The sequence below is a fragment of the Ranitomeya variabilis genome, chromosome 7, assembly GCF_051348905.1.
Source record: "Ranitomeya variabilis isolate aRanVar5 chromosome 7, aRanVar5.hap1, whole genome shotgun sequence".
Lineage (NCBI taxonomy): Eukaryota > Metazoa > Chordata > Amphibia > Anura > Dendrobatidae > Ranitomeya > Ranitomeya variabilis.
The window spans coordinates 52,444,495-52,463,076 of NC_135238.1; the positions used below are offsets into that span (position 1 = coordinate 52,444,495).

General features: G+C 44.6%; 2 protein-coding genes across 2 annotated transcripts in view; one reads left to right on the forward strand and one right to left on the reverse strand.

Annotated features, from left to right (window-relative positions):
• Nucleotides 1-8,565, reverse strand: part of LOC143785940 (uncharacterized) — a 37,729-nt gene extending 29,164 nt beyond the window's left edge. Inside the window, exons 1-5 of the mRNA XM_077275083.1 lie at nucleotides 8,450-8,565; nucleotides 7,844-7,934; nucleotides 5,785-5,967; nucleotides 3,983-4,035; nucleotides 2,960-3,068 (exon numbers count right to left, since the gene is read on the reverse strand). Coding sequence (XP_077131198.1) covers nucleotides 2,960-3,068; nucleotides 3,983-4,035; nucleotides 5,785-5,967; nucleotides 7,844-7,934; nucleotides 8,450-8,502 — 489 coding nt within the window. The 5' untranslated portion in view covers nucleotides 8,503-8,565. The remainder of the gene's footprint in view (nucleotides 1-2,959; nucleotides 3,069-3,982; nucleotides 4,036-5,784; nucleotides 5,968-7,843; nucleotides 7,935-8,449) is intronic.
• A 19-nt stretch (nucleotides 8,566-8,584) lies between these two features.
• On the forward strand, nucleotides 8,585-14,950 carry COQ7 (coenzyme Q7, hydroxylase). Its single transcript, XM_077275084.1, has 6 exons — nucleotides 8,585-8,837; nucleotides 10,153-10,349; nucleotides 11,359-11,473; nucleotides 12,588-12,727; nucleotides 12,864-12,932; nucleotides 14,550-14,950. Exons 1-6 carry the CDS (start codon nucleotides 8,600-8,602, stop codon nucleotides 14,625-14,627), a joined length of 837 nt encoding a protein of 278 aa, XP_077131199.1. The 5' UTR covers nucleotides 8,585-8,599; the 3' UTR covers nucleotides 14,628-14,950.
• Nucleotides 14,951-18,582: the final 3,632 nt, after the last annotated feature.

An 18,582-nucleotide genomic window follows, 5' to 3' on the forward strand; every position in this document is an offset into this window, starting at 1 on the left:
CCTAACCCTAGCCCCAACCCTAGCCCTAACCCTAGCTCTAACCATAACCCTAGCCCTAACCCTAGCCCTAATCCTAACCCTAGCCCTAACCCTAAACCTAGCCCTAACCCTAATGGGAAAATGGAAATAAATACATTTTTTAAATTTTATTATTTTTTCCTAACTAAGGGGGTGATGAAGGGGGGTTTGATTTACTATTTATAGCATTTTTTTAGCAGATTTTTTATGATTGGCAGCCGTCACACACTGAAAGACACTTTTTATTGCAAAAAACAGTTTTTGCGTCTCCACATTTTGAGAGCTATACTTTTTCCATATTTTGGTCCACAGAGTCATGTGAGGTCATGTTTTTTGCGGGACGAGTTGATGTTTTTATTGGTAACATTTTCGGGCACGTGACATTTTTTTGATCGCTCTTTATTCCGATTTTTGTGAGGCAGAATGACCAAAAACCAGCTATTCATGAATTTTTTTTTATTTTTTTTTTTGGGGGGGGGCGTTTATACCGTTCCACATTAGGTAAAATTTATAAAGCTGTTTTATTCTTCGGGTCAGTACGATTACAGCGACACCTCATTTATATCATTTTTTTATGTTTTGGCGCTTTTATACGATAAAAACTATTTTATAGAAAAAATAATTATTCTGAGGACTATAACTTTTCTATTTTTTCGCTGATGATGCTGTATGGTGGCTCTTTTTTTGCGGGACAAGATGACGTTTTCAGCGGTACCATGGTTATTTATATCTGTCTTTTTGATCGCGTGTTATTCCACTTTTTGTTAGGCGGTATGATAAAGCGTTGTTTTTTGCCTTGTTTTTTTTTTCTTTTTTTTACCGCTCTCACTGAAGGAGTTAACTAGCATGACAGTTTTATAGGTGGGGTCGTTACGGACGCGGCGATACTAAATATGTGTACTTTTTTTTTATTATTTAGATAAAGAAATGTATTTATGGGAACAATATATATATTTTTTTTTCTTTAGGATTTTTTTTTTTTTTTTACACATGTGAATGTTTTTTTTACTTTATAACATTGCCCCGGGGGGGGGGGGGGGGGACATCATGTTATAGGGTCAGATCGCTGATCTGACACTTTGCACAGCACTGTGTCAGATCAGCAATCTGACATGCAGGGCTGCAGGCATACCAGCGCTTGCTCTGAGCAGGCGCTTGTAAGCCACCTCCCTGCAGGACCCGGAAGTAGCCCCGTGGCCATTTTGGATCCGGGGCCTGCAGGGAGGAGACGCTCCGTACAAGGTGAGCACGTCGCCTTGTACCGAGAGTCTCAGGGAAGCTTGCAGGGAGCCCCCTCCCTGCGCGATGCTTCCCTATGCCCCCGGAACACTGCGATCATGTTTGACTGCAGTGTGCCGGGGGTTAATGTGCCAGGGGCGGTCCGTGACCGCACCTGGCACATAGTGCTGGATATCAGCTGCGATAGTCAGCTGACACCCGGCTGCGATCGGCCGCGCTGCCCCTGTGAGCGCGGCCGGTCGCATATGACGTACTATCTCCTCACTGGGAATTAAGTCCCAGGTCAACTCGACGGGATAGTACATCATATGGGATTAAGGGGTTAAAGGGAATCTGTCAACAGGTTTTTGCTCCCTCATCTGAGAGCAGCATAATGTAGGGACAAGAACCCTGATTCCAGCGATGCATCACTTAGTTTACTGGGTGCAGCTGTTCTCACACAATCAGAGTTTATAGATTTAGCAATACAGCAGAGCTGAGGAAGCTGACCCCGCCCACACCACATCTAACCCACCCACACCAGGCTCTCTATGTAAAAAAGTCCATAGACTCTGAGCTGCTCATCCCAGCAGGAGGCGTGGCCAGACCAGGAAGCACCTGTTGCTGTGTCCCTGCAATTACAACCTCCTGGTGCTAAAACAATCATTGCAAGCAACAAAACCAAGGAGCTTGATAAGAAAGCCAACTACATTGAGATGGCCCATTGATTTAGGAAGCTAAAAGTGAATTGCATTCCCTACGGAACTGATTGTATAGTCTATCTGTATGAACAGACCCCGCTCTTAGGTACCCCACCTGGGGGCGAGCAGTCATCCTCTCCTGGAAAATCAAAAAGTAGTGGTGCCCATGACATGCAGATCATGGGTGGTTACTTCTGATCGCAGGGTGAAGTCTTTTTGATACCGTTTGTCACTATATCGCTTGCAGTTACTAACAGTAATATCTAGCGAGCCTGAAGAAATGAATACAATGGGAAACCTAGAAAATCTTAACTCTAATGTTATCAATTTTAGCTGATCTGTCTCTAATATTGGTTTCTGCAAGGTTTCGGAAAATCACTGTCCCATGACTGCAGTGTGTTGTTAAAAAAATAAAAAGAGCTTTATTCATTCTCCCCAGGTCCTGGGCTGAGTCTCTACCGCTGCTCCCAGTGCCTGATATTGTCTGCGCAGTGCAGATGTCACATCAACAGCGCTGCAGCCAATCAATGAGCTCAGGGGCTTTGAGCAGCTTGTGGAAGAGCCACTGAGCTCAGATACTGGCTGCAGCGCTGTCAACGTGACGTCAGCTCTATCGACACTGGAAGGAACAATGGAGACTTTGTGCTGGACCGGGGAAGAGTGAGTAAGGCACGTTGTTTGGGCTTTTTTTTTTTTTTAACAACAAACTGCAGCCGGGGAACAGAGGTTTTCTGAAACCGGAAATCCCCTTAAAGTGACCACAGAGTGCTATGTGTCTGTGATTCCCAGTGATATAATTTTTGCAAGTATCCAAAATTAAGTGATGATTTTCACTGCAGTACCGCCACAGAAGAAAAGCAGAGTTCCATAAAGTCCTCTGATATCTATGTTGAGTTCTCCATAGCTAGAAACATTGCTACTAGGGTCCAAAATGGAAGATTCCCGTTACTACTCTAATACGATATTTGGAATGACACATTTTCTTAACTAGCCCCGCCCCTGAGGAACTATTTGTTTCTTACAGTGGCCACAATTAAGTTTGCAGCAGATGATATGAGTCTCTTGATTTCTCCATGCGATACGGCTTGTCTAGAGCTTCGGCCAATGCCTGAAGAATGGACCGTCCAGTCACTAAAAATGAGCAAAGACTTTGGTTTTCTTCAGCTACAGTCAGCAGATAACAGTAATACAGTAATATAATGAAATAACATTCAGCAGATGACTCCTGATGGCCCCGAGCTATCATAAATGGGGTGAATGAGCGCACAGCTATGGATCCAGGCTACCCGGTAGGCTGACCCACTGGATGGATCCTAGTACAACAACACAACTATGAGAATGAACCCGACCATGTGCCGTCCTATAATATCCTGTCGCTGTAAAAAGATCATCATCTATGTATGAACGGCCTATCTCCCATGTAACCACTGACCTACATGGAGATCCTATCCTTGGCCGCTGGTAGTAATGGACTATCTGATTTATAATTTTTTCCCCAAATCAGCAGAAATTGATACCGTATATTAACCTGGAGGAGGAAAGGTGTTACATGGGGATAAAATACAATTTTACATTGATAAATTATCCAACGATATACTTCGATTCTTCATTATTCCGTCACTGCCACTATTTGGGGCGCCATCATTGTGTACATGCTAGATCATCAATATCAGATCAGTGGGCTTTCCACACCCGGCACAGAGACCAAACAGCTGTTTTCCGTCCCAGTGGGATGTAATCTGTGATCATAGCTGGAATCTCACAGCTCCATTCACAGTGTAATGGCCATTGCCAAAACCTGCAGCTCCGCTCCTACTCCCCGATCTGATACCGATGACGCATATTATAGGTCATCAATATCGCGAGGCCGGACAACCCCTTCTACAATGGCTCATGGCACAATGTGACTAATATACACTATATGTATCCAAATGTCAAAAAATTCCTGATAAAAAGTCTATCAAAATGAGTTTACCTTTATTGAGACATTACATTTCAATCTCCCCAGAACAACAAGATCAATATCGAGAAGGAGTTTTATCTACCTGTCTTTCCAGTTTAGGCCTCTCAGGAAAACATAATTTCTATCAAAACGCTCCTGTAAAAAATAGATTATAAATATATTTTGTAAAAGTGGTAAGAAAGCAACAGCCGAAGAGAGATCTTACAATGTGTCACCAGATTCCATCCCCATAAGCTCTTATGACTGTACAGCCAGTCTTAGAAAAACGAGATCGAATATCTCAATGCGGTCAGGTGTCGGACCCGCAGCACCATTTTATGTTTAACGGGCTTAAAAGTTCCCCGTTGTGATACAGATTCACTGATCTACCGATCGGTACAGGTCCCAGTGACTGTATACCCACCGATCAGTAAGTTGCCACCTGTTTTCTCCAGACAATCCCTTTAAGTTCATTTTCCGGTGGCCGTCCCTCCTGCCTCTCTTGGAAACTATGTTGGATGATGGTAAAGATGTCAATCAAGAGCAGAGGGAAGGGATTTGGTAGGAGGACTCTGAAGAATGAGCTCTCGGTGGACACTTACACATTCATCAGCACTATGGTGTCCATATTGGGACTACACCTTCTATAAGGTACCACAGATTTTTGGTATCTGGCTCTGCTTTAGGAGGCTGAACTGCAACTTTTAACTATAAGTTGCAGTGGCATCCTGGTGAGATCAGCTGTCGTATTTAGTTCTGTACATATATGTATACATATTACATATAGAAATCCTGGAGTTAGACAGTCGCCTTGGGTAATGAATCGCAGGTCTTCTTTAGAGATCGTGTGATTTGTGCCCCATATTAAATGGATTTAGTTTCTTCTGGTGCTGAAGAGGTTAATGACCCTTTCTATGCTGGTCAGAAACATGCAGCTTCATTTCAGCTGCTTCTGATCTGGTCAATACCTCTTCCTATATAAACTGGTCAGACCTTCTTGTCCCTGCTGGTGAAAGATTTATCTTCCTGTGCTGTGTGCTAAAGCTAAGTGGCTGGAGTGGAGTTGTTGTAGCAGTGTTCTGTGGTTTGCTGTAATACGTGTGTGTTTATCTCCTGGTCCCATTTAGTTTATTCCTCCCTGTCCCTATCCTTCTCCCTATTGCTGGATAGTGCTTTTGTATGATAGAGGTTTTCTGTTATCCTTATTTTGTGTCCCGTTTCCTTACATTTCTGTCTCATGCCTCATAGGGTGGGGGAGTGGACAGATCAGGGTTTAGCAGGAGAATAGTAAGGTCGGAGGCCTTCAAGAGTACTCCTGGGACAATAATAGTTAGGGTCCCAATTGCAGGGACAGTTTGAGGCCCCCCTTCCTTACCGAACACTGTCACAGCATGACACACTGGAGAACGGCATCATGGTCGGAAGAATAGAAGGAACAAGGCTAAAAGGAAGACCTACAACCTGATGGCTTGCTACAATCAAGATAATGGTGTAGAAAACCCTGGTGGACCTACGTCTTGCACAAGATCGATCTTCCTACTGAGCATTTATTCATCAAGTCGCCATGGCTTGAGATTGTGCCAAAGGCCGTTAAATAAAAATTAATCTAGTTCTTTGAGGCCTCCAGAGCTAATATTGTGAATGACACAGACAGAACTGGGCTCCTGTGCAAGAACAAAATATGGGCCCTTTGCAGTCCAAGAGATCTTAAAAATGCAAAATTGCTCCTGCTTTGGAGGTATAAACGGGCCCCCTTAGGGGTCCACAGGTTCGCCCCTGGAGTGACAAGCCTGGGGGGTAAATCCTGAGTGCAACCTCAGAATTGTGATACATTGAACCCTTACTAGTATTTGCTATGGAATCTCCTATTAATTACTATATAGAGCGTATGGGGCTATGACCTACAGGGACGGTGAACGACGACATGTTCTCTCTGATTCTCCTCTGCACTTGCTGCTTGTTTTCCACATTTATTTCCACCTTCTTGTTCCATCCAGATTTATTCGTGTACGATCTGAGGGAAGCTTCCAATTTATTATCCAAGAAGTTTTCCTTCTGTCTCTGAGATCGTTTCCGTTGTTCTGCAAACTGAAAGAAAGAGGAGCTGTCATCTCTCCTGACACGTCTGATTCAGTAACTACAGGCTGACCCCATAAAATAGTATGAAAAGCAGTGATAAACCTATCCCTCTCTATGTACATGACATTCCTCTGTAATTCCTCATGGAAATTGATAAGTGAGCACCATCATTTCCATAATTAATAGGGTGTGTCTGTATCAGCACAGCCACCGCCATCTTGGTGCTCCTATCCTCCTACCAACCACAAGAGACGGGCAATTTCACTAAATAGTAATAAAAAGGTTGTCATAAAAAAAAATTTTAACCAGTAAAATATATGAAAAACCTTATAAGTTTTTGCATCGTCATAATTGTACTGACCTGAAGAATCACAAAGCCAGGTCATTGTTAAGAAAAATGAAAGATGTAAAAAACAAAATAATAATAATAATAATAATAATAATAATAATAATAATAATAATAATAAAAAAAAAAAAAAACAATGTTAGAATTGTGTTTTTTCACTATTTCACCACACTTGGAATTTATTTTTTCAGTTTCTCAGTGTATTATATGGTAACATCAATGTTGTCTTTTAAAACGTCAACTTATTAAATATTAAATATTAAGGCCCAATACAGCAATATTGACAGACAAAATCTAAAGAGTAGGGCTCTTGGAAGTAGGTTAGTTAAAAAAAAAAAAAAAGTACAAAAACAATAAATCGCCCTGTCATGAAGCGGTTAAAACTGTGCAGAGGAGTCGTGCTGTACCAGACACACCAGGTCCAACCCGACCACTGCAGTCTTGATAGACATCTCTCGGCCACCATCAGGATTCTTTAAATCTCATACGTTAACATGGACTCCCCCTGGTAATGCAAAGAGGTGTAGTGTGATGACGCTGGGATTTAAAGGGTAATGTTTTGCTCGTGGAGAATGGCATGAAGGAGACAGGTAGGACTAGAACTCTAGCGCCACCTATTGGAAGTAGAAATCCTAACAGTCAATATCGACCCTTTAACGAGCCTTGTCACATGACTTAGGATAAAAGTCAAAACTAAAATCTCAGTATGCAGACACTTGTTTCAGGGAGTTACCACTCCTCAGGGCAAAGTATGAGATCTGATTTGACCCCTCTGACTGGAGTCTAAAGGGTAACATTTTGTCTCGTGGAGAGTAACGTCAGCGTGAGGAGACTTATAGGCCATGCGATGCAATCAGATCTCATGCTTTGCACTGACTGGAGAGCGCCAAACATGTGTCTGCAAGGCCCCTTAAAGGGATTGCTACTTCCAATAGGTGGCACTAGAGTTCTAGTCCTCTTCCTCTCTGGAGAGACAATTTGCATTTCATGATGAAGCTGGGCACAGGGCCCACTTGACTCTTCACATGTCAGTAGTATATAGTACGCAGCATTTTAAAGATTGATTCTTTTGCTGCAAGTGAAGGAACATAAAGGGCATGAACGAAGAATTGTCAGGGCAGCTATTACACATTAGTAGCAATTTAGGGCTGTAAAATGACCTGTCAGGTTGTCTTTATATTCCAGCTCTATTATGACAACACTTCTGGATTCTCGTTCACCAAATGAATAGAATTTCACTATGTATGAATGGATAAAATTCTTAGTAACAGTGACAGGTCCTATGTCAGCTTATGAGGAGCCTCCTTACTGTACATGTAGGAAGCACTGGTCGGGCATCAGTAGAGTAGGGTCTGCCAAGCTTGTATAGGAGGGCTGTCAGTCACAGCCGCCCTCCTACCAGAGGTTGTGTGGGCTCCATGGAGCACTTGTACTTCACAATGAAAGAAAGAGTTAAACAATGCATTCCAAAATCCCAACAGGACACTGTGTAATGTAGGGCACTGAGATCCCCCATTATTACAGCATCGCTCCACGTACCTGATACAATCGATGGTTTTCATGTGAGTCTTTTCCATTTGCAGATAAATCAAAGCCGGCTTCTTGTCTCTCTACATCAAGATAATATTTTCTGCAATTCAATACATTAACATTGTTTATGTTCTTATCAATTACACTAATGTTAAATCTTATAAAGTTACAAAGAACAGAAATCCCACAGCACATCTTCTATCTACAATCCAAAGGTAGATGGCAACATAGCGGACGTCTTATTAGCTCATATGTGGGAGGCGGTCTATCTATCTATATATCTATCTATCTATCTATCTATCTATCTATCTATCTATCTATCTATCTATTTATCTATTATCTATCTATCAATTATCTATCTATTATCTATCTATCTATCTATCTATCAATTATCTATCTATTATCTATCTATCTATCTATCTATCAATTATCTATCTATTATCTATCTATCTATCTATCTATCTATCTATTATCTATCTATTATCTATCTATTATCTATCATCTATCTATCTATCTATTATCTATCTATATATTATCTATGTATCTTTTATCTCTTCATTATCTATCTATTATCTATCTTCCATTATTTATCCCTCTATTTTAACCCCCACTCACAGCCTTGCAGCCACTGCCGGGATGATGACGCTGCTGGGGACAGTGCAGTCCATGCTCCTCGCTCGCTGCCTCTAGTTCTCTGCACATGGATGTTGTCTGCAGTCATAGTAACACAGGGTGTGGACCATGAAGCTATGAGTCTTCGACAAAATGGCGCCTGTACTGCGGACATTTATAGTCACCTGTATTTGGTCTCTACAATCTAATACAACGGCGAGAAGCGTCGGCGTCTCCCGGCAGCGGCCGCGGACTGATGACGTCAGAGGGGAGCGGCGAATTTTATGTGAGAGCGACAGGTTTGTGACAGCAAGAAGGTCGAGGTCAGACAGTGGCATGGAGAAGGCTGCGGGGCTGTGGCCGCTGGTGTGCAGCCTCTCCGGGAGGACAGGTCCGTGTGTGTGCTCGGCTGCTGGGACTACGACTGTCAGCATCCTGGGAATCCAGGTGTCTGATGGAAATTGTAGTTTCTCACCAGGGGCAGATGGGTGCAAGGATGAGTGTATGGGGAGGTGTAGCTGGGTATTGTAGTGCTTCTCTGAGTTCTGGCACATGAGCAGCCCTCAGCCCTATGTGTTCCCCCCAGACCAGGGAGTGGTCGCTGCAATATTAAAGGGCTTGTCCACTGACATTGATGGTAACGATACTTTACACAGTTCATTGTTTTTAGTGGAAATCTGACATCCGGCGCTGATGAGCTGTAAACACTGTGGAGGGGCAGCGCTCAGCTCCATACACCGAGAAGTGGCCGCTCCTGCTACTGCAGCTCCCCACAGTGCAGCTCCGCTACTGCAGCTCCCCACAGTGCAGCTCCGCTACTGCAGCTCCCCACAGTGCAGCTCCGCTACTGCAGCTCCCCACAGTGCAGCTCCGCTACTGCAGCTCCCCACAGTGCAGCTCCGCTACTGCAGCTCCCCACAGTGCAGCTCCGCTACTGCAGCTCCCCACAGTGCAGCTCCGCTACTGCAGCTCCCCACAGTGCAGCTCCGCTACTGCAGCTCCCCACAGTGCAGCTCCGCTACTGCAGCTCCCCACAGTGCAGCTCCGCTACTGCAGCTCCCCACAGTGCAGCTCCGCTACTGCAGCTCCCCACAGTGCAGCTCCGCTACTGCAGCTCCCCACAGTGCAGCTCCGCTACTGCAGCTCCCCACAGTGCAGCTCCGCTACTGCAGCTCCCCACAGTGCAGCTCCGCTACTGCAGCTCCCCACAGTGCAGCGCCTCTATTGCAGCTCTGCTCCGGCCACTACAAGTCAGCTCCCATTATTGCAGCTTCACTCCTCGTAGTACAGCTCCGCTACTGCAGCTTCACACTCACTGCTGCAGCTCCTCTTCTGTTCTTTTCAGACCTCTCCTTTTTACCAGTGATAGACTTTGGTACGACCCCTTTAGCCTTTTAATGACCAAATCTAAAGGGGCGTTAATGACCCGACATTTTATATTTATCTCTCCATTTCAGGAGCCATAACTGTTATGAGTAGGGTTATGGATAGGATATGATTTATTAGAGGCCTTTTGGGAACTCCAATCACTTCCTGTGCAATTGATAACGATTATTATTTTTTTTTTTTAATGCTGCAAATAATGAAAAAGTGATTTTTGTGGGAGGGGGCATCCTAGATTGTTACCCTGTCTCCTTACAGCCGCTCACACAGTACATACCTCACCTTGTAATACCTTATATTGTGCATTCTCTCCTCATTATCAGGAATAAGGGGCCGGTGCTGCGCCAGGGTCTATGCTGGTGCCATCAGACATCACAGCTCAGGGCTTTACTCTGATGAAGAAAGAGCCTTGTTGGATAGAATAATCCGAGTGGACCACGCCGGAGAATATGGGGCAAATCGTATTTACGCTGGACAGATGGTCGTGTTGGGCAGAACGTCGGTAGGACCCATCATTCAGGTAACTCTGTACTTTCCTTTATGTTAATATTAGCAGTTGATGACGAAGGTCATATATCCCAATGCCTTATATTTCTGGATGTTACTTTACTGACGCTGGGTAGTAAGCATGGAATCACATAATTATGTATTGGGGCTGAAGATGAAACGTATATCTTTGTATAAAAAAATCTAGTTTAATTAATGCAAGTAGTTGAAACTTGCCATTGACTTTTTTTTTTTAAGGGGCTGTTTCTCTTCTTCGGCATTCTGCCAGCACTATATGTGCTGGGACATTCCTTTCTTTACACAATCCATTGCTACTGCCATTCACCAATCGCTTTCTTCCCACTTTCTTTAACCTATTGATAACAGGTGGGTTGATAAAAGGGAGACACCTAGTGGCAGCACTTTGGAGTGATTTTTCTTTTCAAGGGTAAAACATGTTTGATAATGATAGTGATTTGCAGAGATCAAGTAGTCTGATAGGACTGTCACCATTTAAAGCCACAAATGTCCTATGAGGCTTTATTCACACTGAGCGTTTCTTTTTTTTCCCCGCAAAGTTTTAGAGTTGATCCTCTCCAAAAAAAAAGCTTCAAAACTCATCCTATTAATTTTTGGGGTTTTGGGTTAATCCCCTTTCTTGTTCATACGGTATGAGCTTTTGTGTTATTTTTTTGTTGTTGTGTGGTTTTTTTTTTTTTTTTTTTTTACCTTCCTGAAGAGGTTTTAAAAAATGCCTGGTGGGGGAAAAAAAGTGCACGTTACTTCTTTTGAAGCAGATGCTGAAAGAAGCTTCTTTTAACTGGGCACTGTCCAATCAAAATGCTGCAAATAACACTTCAAGGGGAAAAAAAAAAGCTTCCAAAATACTTTAAAAAAAATAAAATTCTTCAGGAAAAAGAAAAACTTCTCCAAATACTCTACAGCGATGGTGATTTCTGCTTGAAAAAAAGTCATTTAAAAAAATAAAATAAAAATAAGTTCCAACTTTCTTGTATAATAATAATTATGCCTTATTGTTGCAGCACATGTGGGATCAGGAGAAGGATCATTTGAAGAAGTTTAATGAGTTAATGATATCGAACAGAGTGCGGCCCACGGCTCTGCTGCCCTTCTGGAACGTGGCTGGATTTGCTTTGGGTGAGCTCTGTTGCCACCTTGTAAGGCCCAGGTACCACCTCGTCTCGGATCTGATGTCCAATTTTAGGTTTCTAAAAAGGACGTCCTACAGCTAGTGAAGGTACAGAGAAAGGCAGCTAATCTAATGCCTTTTCTTAAAGGGAATCCGTCAGCAGGCTTTTGTTTTGTAATCTGAGAGCAGCATGATGTAGGAGACCCCGATTCCAGCGATGTACCACTTACTGGGCTCCTTGCTGTCGTTTTGATACAATCCCGGTTTTCATTGCTCGTGTATAACCCCACCCACATCACTGATTGGCAGCTTCCTGTGTACAATGTGTACAATGCTGGGGGCGGGGTTGGACCAGAAGGCACAAGACACCTAGTCCTGTAGTGATTTATCTCCTGCTGATAAAACATTGATTTTATTGAAACAGCAAAACACAGCCTGATAAGTGATACATCGCTGGAATCGGTATCTCGGCCCCTACCTAATGTTTCTCCCAGATTACATAGCAAAAACCTGCTGACAGATTCCCTTTAAATGAGGCCTATAGTGGGACTTTGCTGGAAAACTGTCAGTGGGACCATGGTGCCCTAACTTCAGTGCCCTGATCCTATTGAACTATTTCTTGCTCTTTTTAGATATTTTATAGTCATTATAACAGGGAGAAGTGTCTGGTGGGATCCTTGTGCCCCGCTCAGCATGGTGACAAGTCTCCCTGTCCAGGAATGGTCGTCCAGGGATCCATATGAATAGCAGTAGGCGCAGGAAGGAATTTTTCCCTTTATGGTTGAGGCTGATTTTTGCTTCTTTGTCAGGTTTAGACCTTTAATAGTGATGAGCGACCTTGCTGGGATAAGGTGTTATATGAGCATGCTTGAGTGCCAACCGAGTGTCTTCGGCATGCTTGAATACTATGTTCTAGTTCCCGCAGCTGTTCGACAGCTGCAACACATGCAGGAATTGTCTAACAACCACAAGACATGCAACCGCGGGGACCCGAACATATTTTTCAAACACGCCGAAGACACTCGGTTAGCACCAGAGCATGCTCAGATAACACCTGATCCCAGCACGTTCGCTCATCACTAACCTTTAACCCATACCTTGCACTTTCTTTTTTCCCTGCAGGCTTTGGGACTGCCCTACTGGGAAGAAAAGCCGCCATGGCCTGTACTGTGGCTGTAGAAGAGACCATATCTAATCATTACAACAACCAGATCAGAACCCTGATGGAGAGGGATCCTGAGAAGCACAAGGAGTTACTGCAGGTATCGCTGCAGACGTTCGGCCAGGACTCCAGGGAAAACCCGACATTTCAACCTGTTTTCTATTGCTCTCCACTTCTGTATAAGGTGTAACATAGAATATTCTCCCTTATGTAACTTGTAGTCCTTTTCTCTGTAGACAATAAAGACGTTTCGGGACGATGAGATGGAGCACCACGATACAGGACTGGAACATGATGCCGAGCAGGTAAAACACATACACACAGGAGCTGCAACATTTTCTAGAAATCTTCCCCTTTTCATGTCCACAGCTTCCAAACAGACCCATGCGTTTCCATGGTTACAGACCACAAACAAATCCTGTGTAGTCTAAAAGTCAAAATTGCCGTCATCTGTCTACTATTTTTTGGCTATCTGGCAGCTTAGCTAGAAGTTGGGGACACCTGGGGCTATTTGACTACAGACTTGGGTTTTGTCTGGGAAAATGGCCACAGTGTGAACGTGCTCTTACACACTGCACGTATACCAGCTTATGCTCCGGCTCTTTTTTTTTTTGGTTTTGCTGTACTTTCTTTTACTAAACTTACTACAGGGTATAGGGTCATTTATTTGTTTATTTTTTTCTTGGGCTTAGACTTTGCTTATAGTCAGTTACTATTAAAACATATGGGTCTGTTTCGGGGTTGTAGACACAAAATAGGATTTTTTTTTCTTAAAGGGAACCCGTCACCAGATTTGTCCCATATGAGGTAAGGCTACCATCTTTCAGGCCTGATGTGTACGGCATTATAGAATGCTGTAAGGATGACCCAATCCGCCCTGCCAGACAAGAATTAGACCTTTTGCTATACTCGTCTACTGGGTGGTCCGGTATGATGGGCGTCTCTGGTCTTGATCCGGCTCCTCCTCTCTTCTTGCAATCGCCGTCCTCCTTCTTGTGTCGTGATGTCCTACGTCACCCACACAGTGTTCTCCATCGAGCCCCTGCGCAGGCATACTTCTCTCTGTCATGTCGAGGGCGCAGAGTAAAGTACTGCAGTGCGCATGCTCATGCGCTCTTTGACCTTTTCCTGCGCATGCGCATTGCAGTACTTTTCTCTGTCCTCGACACGACCGAGAGAAGCACGTCTGCGCAGGGGCTCGATGGAAAACACTGTGTGGATGACGTAGGACATGTCAACCTCATGAACCAAGAAGAGAGGAGGTGTCGGATCAAGACCAGAGACGCCCATTAAACCGGACCGCCCGTAGTGAGTATAATACATATTTGGTATCGCTGCGTTTATAAAAATTCAGTCTATCAAAAAATTAAATTGGGTAACCCAGTCGCCAAATGCCGTGACCGAAAACTAGAATTGAAACTCCAGAATTGAAGGGGGGGGGGGGGGGAAGTTGGTCACCCCCAATTCTGCAAAAAATGAAAAGCTGCAATAAGAAGCGATCAATATGTTGTATCTGCCCCAAAACCAGATCAATAAAAACGTCTGTGCGCCACAGATAGAAAGGAGCCCTCCCACCGCTCCATGCAGGTAAAATGGAAGTGATAAAGGCTTTGGAAAATTTAGACACAAAGAATTTTTTATTTCTATTTTACGATTCCCCCCCCCCCAAAAAAAAAAAATTACTGTAAATAAAAATTAAAAAAAAAAAATTACAAATTTATTTAATGTACTGACCTGGAGAATCATGTAGCCCGGTGATTTTTTTTTTTTACCATAATGTAAAAAAAAAAACCACTGCCCCAGAACAATTTTTTTTTACATTTTTTTGGCTTTAACAAACTGCTTTTTCTGGCCGAGTCAAGGACTATCAGCGAGCTCTTAAGGTCCCAGTGAATATTAAAACTCGACTGTCTTATTTGCAGGCTCCCGCTTATTTCCTGCTGAAGAACGCCATACAAATGGGATGTCGAGCTGCGGTATATTTATCAGAACGAATATAAGGAAAGAAGATTTTTTTTTTTCTTAAATGTAAGAAGGATTTTTACTGAGAACCGTTTTATACTGATTTCTCGAGATGAAACGCTGGAGTTTTTTCTAAATGGCCACTAGGTGGCAGTGTGGCTTCCTGGATATAAGTGAGAGATCCAGAAAACGCATCTTATTCCGGAAGATCCCGACCTCCTCAGGATGGAGGCGGCCACTTCTGGAGGATACAGCGGGATACACTGGAGCTTCTCAATTCATTAGAGAACACAAAGGCACATCGGGTTTTAATATGAAGGTGTTTAATCCCTATGGTGCCATTAAAATATCCTGCTTTAAATTATTGGTTTTATTATTAGCCACTGCTTCTATAACACCGACATATTCCACAGCGCTGTACCACTCAAATCTATTTAGTCAGCCATGTCTTGGTAGTGTAGGAGGAAACCCACAGAGAGAACATGCACCAGATGCTATGGTACCGCCAGTAATGGGTGCATGAAAGCTTTCAGGGGCTCTTATTAATGCGCCCAGGGAAGTGATAAAAATGTAAATAAAAAAATGAATTTGCTTTTATTTGATTTTTTTCCCCTGCCTTTTCTGGGCCAATTAATTACAGGCTGCAGTGGTCAGATGAGACCTCATTGCAGGAGGCGACCACTGGAGAGGTGGGTACGGGGTGTTGGGGGAAGGGAGGGTTCATCTGTTTTCTGCAAGTGACATTTCCAGTGACAGTCAGTGTATTGAATGAGTAATTGGACTGATTGTTATGGGTAACTTATTTATTTTTGCCTGCGTACCTATCTTTAACATTAGGTACGCAGGTCGTGCGGCTGTATGCGGATGCAGGACGCAGCTGGTTGCAATTTTCTTTTTTTCTCAGCATCGTCAAAACGACGCATGCGGAAGCATCCGCATACAGCCGCACGACCTGCGTACCTAATGTTAAAGATAGGTACGCTGGCCGCATGCAGAAGTAGGCGGAGCTATCGGCGGAGGTGCGGCCGAGGGCGGGGCTTGACGGAGGAAGTCCACAGCCCTCTGCAGCTCCTCAAAACGCTAGTGTGAAACTAGCCTTGGGCAGCTGTGTTCCCCTGTGACGCTAACAGGGCACAGCGTTTTCCCTTCTGTGCGACTCTGAGACGTAACAGAGGTCGCTTATACTTCCATATTGTGCCGCCATTTGCTAGCAGCAGGTTCGTCTCTTGCACGGTGGACCCTGGGCTGCGAACGCACCAATAATTATATCTAAATATACTCTGTGCGTTCCGCTAGCCCTAACATTATACTAGCACCAGAGTCTGGCTAACAATGACGGACAAACATCAATCTTTGCGGTACATCTAGCAGCTGGAGGGTAGGTTGGCGGCTCTCGAGCGCACAACCTCAGCTGTGGATGTAACCGCAGTTGCTGTACAGGCTGCAGCCACCTTGTCCACTGCCACCCCTGCACCGACTCTATCTTGCCTCCCGCTGCCAGAAAACACGGGTATTACATACCTGGTAATGTGTTTTTTCATGAGACATGACGGCACCACGAGAGAGGGGATCCGCCCATCAAGGACAGGAAACCTTCAAGATAAAAGGGGCGGCTCCTCTCTCCACATCAGTTGTTTACAGAGTACGAGAGGAACTCCGCTGGTTAGTGTACACATAAATAATACATCCTATACGGTTCTATTCACCGATACCCCAGGGAGTGTATAATACAAATAATGCTAATAAAGCACCCAACTAATGACGTGATCAAAAGGGTGGGAATATAAGGGTGCCGTCATGTCTCATGAAAAAACACATTACCAGGTATGTAATACCCGTGTTTTTCCATCATACATGACGGCACCACGAGAGAGTTACAGAGATTGTATTCTCTTTAGGGAGGGATCACTGCTTGTAACACTCTTCTCCCAAATGTGAGATCAGAGGTAGCAGATAGGTCTAGCCTATAATGTTTAAAGAACGTAGACGGAGAGGACCAAGTGGCCGCCTTACAAATCTGGTCGATGGTAGCATCTGCTCTCTCCGCCCACGACGTCGCCATGGCCCTCGTGGAGTGGGCTTTCAGACCCTGTGGAACAACCCTGCCTGCACTACTATACGCTAGAATAATGGCCTCTCTCACCCATCTAGCTATAGTCTGTTTTGAGGCTTTAAGGCCCTTCCTTGACCCCTGGAACGAAACAAATAAAGCCCTATGCTTCCTCCAGGATTTTGTCACCTCTAGATACTGTAGGATACATCTCCTAACGTCTAGGCAATGGAGTCTCTCCTCTTTTTGGTTACTGGGATTGGGACAGAAAGAGGGTAGGGTTATGTCCTGAGCCCTATGAAATCTCGATACCACTTTGGGGAGATATGCCGGATCTAATTTTAATACAACCCTATCGTCCATGATTTGTGTGTAAGGGGGGTCAGCTGACAACGCGTGTAAATCCCCCACCCTACGGGCTGATGTAAGGGCCACTAACAAAGCTGTTTTTAATGTTAGTATTTTATCAGAAGTTGTATTTAATGGCTCAAAGGGGCTTTCCGTCAGGGCTGTTAACACTAGATTTAGATCCCATGGTGGAGGAGTAGGAGATGGAACAGAGTCAGCTCTACTACAGGCTCGGACAAACCTCACCACCCACCTATTACTTGCCAGGTCACAGTTAAATAGGGCTGCTAAGGCTGAAATGTGTACTTTGAGGGTACTAACAGCTAACCCCAGATCTAAGCCCTTTTGCAGGAACTCCAGTATTGCCACTATTGGGACCTCCCCTTCCCGTATTGGCCCTGAGCTGGAGAGGAATTTCTTCCATATCCTCCCATAGATCTTGGTCGTTACTGGCTTTCTGCTGCTGAGCAAGGTGGATATTAGCCCAGCTGAGAACCCTTCTTTCTCTAGTAACGACCGCTCAAATGCCAGGCTGTCAAATGAAGCCCGGAGTTCTGCGGGTGGTTGAAGGGACCCTGCGTTAGAAGGTCCTGGTCTTCCGGGAGAACCCATGGGTCCGTCACTGACATCACTCTCAGCCAGTAAAACCACGGTCTTTTCGGCCAGAAGGGAGCTATGACAATTACCCTGGCCTTGTCCTCCCTGATCTTCCTCAGAACCGCTGGGATTAGACATATCGGTGGGAAGGCATACAGGAGTCCTGACGTCCATTCTATGCTGAAGGCGTCTACTGCCAATGGCCTGTCTGCTGGGTTCAGGGAGCAGAACTTTTGGACTTTCTTGTTGACTTTTGAGGCAAAGAGGTCTATCTTGGGTTTTCCCCACATGTGCACTATCCGTTGAAAAACGGACTTTTTTAGGGACCATTCTCCTTGCCTCAAGTGGTTCCTGCTTAAAAAGTCTGCCTTTATGTTGTCCACGCCTCGGATATGCAGGGCCGATAATGACAGGAGGTGCCTTTCGGCTAGAGACATGAGTCTTGTGGTTACGTGCATCAGAGCCCGAGAGCGGGTGCCTCCCTGGTGGTTCACGTATGCGACCGCTGTTCGGTTGTCCGATAGGACTCTCACATGATGCCCTGCCAAGTGAGGAAGTAATCTCTCTAGCGCTTTTTCTATTGCTAGGAGCTCCCACTCGTTTGAGGATAGATCTTTCTCCTCTTGAGCCCAGGGGTCTTGGACCCATAGTGTGTCTGAGTGGGCTCCCCACCCCCACGGACTGGCGTCTGTTGTGATCACCTTGGAGGCTGTAAATGTCCAGGGAACTCCTCTCGGGGATGACTCTATCTGTAACCACCATCTGAGAGATTGGAGCACAGAGAGTGGGAGAGTGAGCTTCTGCTCTAACTGCCCCTGAAGTTCCTGGTCGTTCTGCAGCACACACCATTGCAGTTCTCTTGCATGGAACTGGGCCCACTTTACTGCCGGTATGCAGGAGGTTAGGGATCCTAACACCGACATGGCCCTTCTTAAAGTCATTTCCGGTTTTTTTAAAGTGGTCATAATCATTTGTTTGATTTTTTCCTCTTTTCCTTC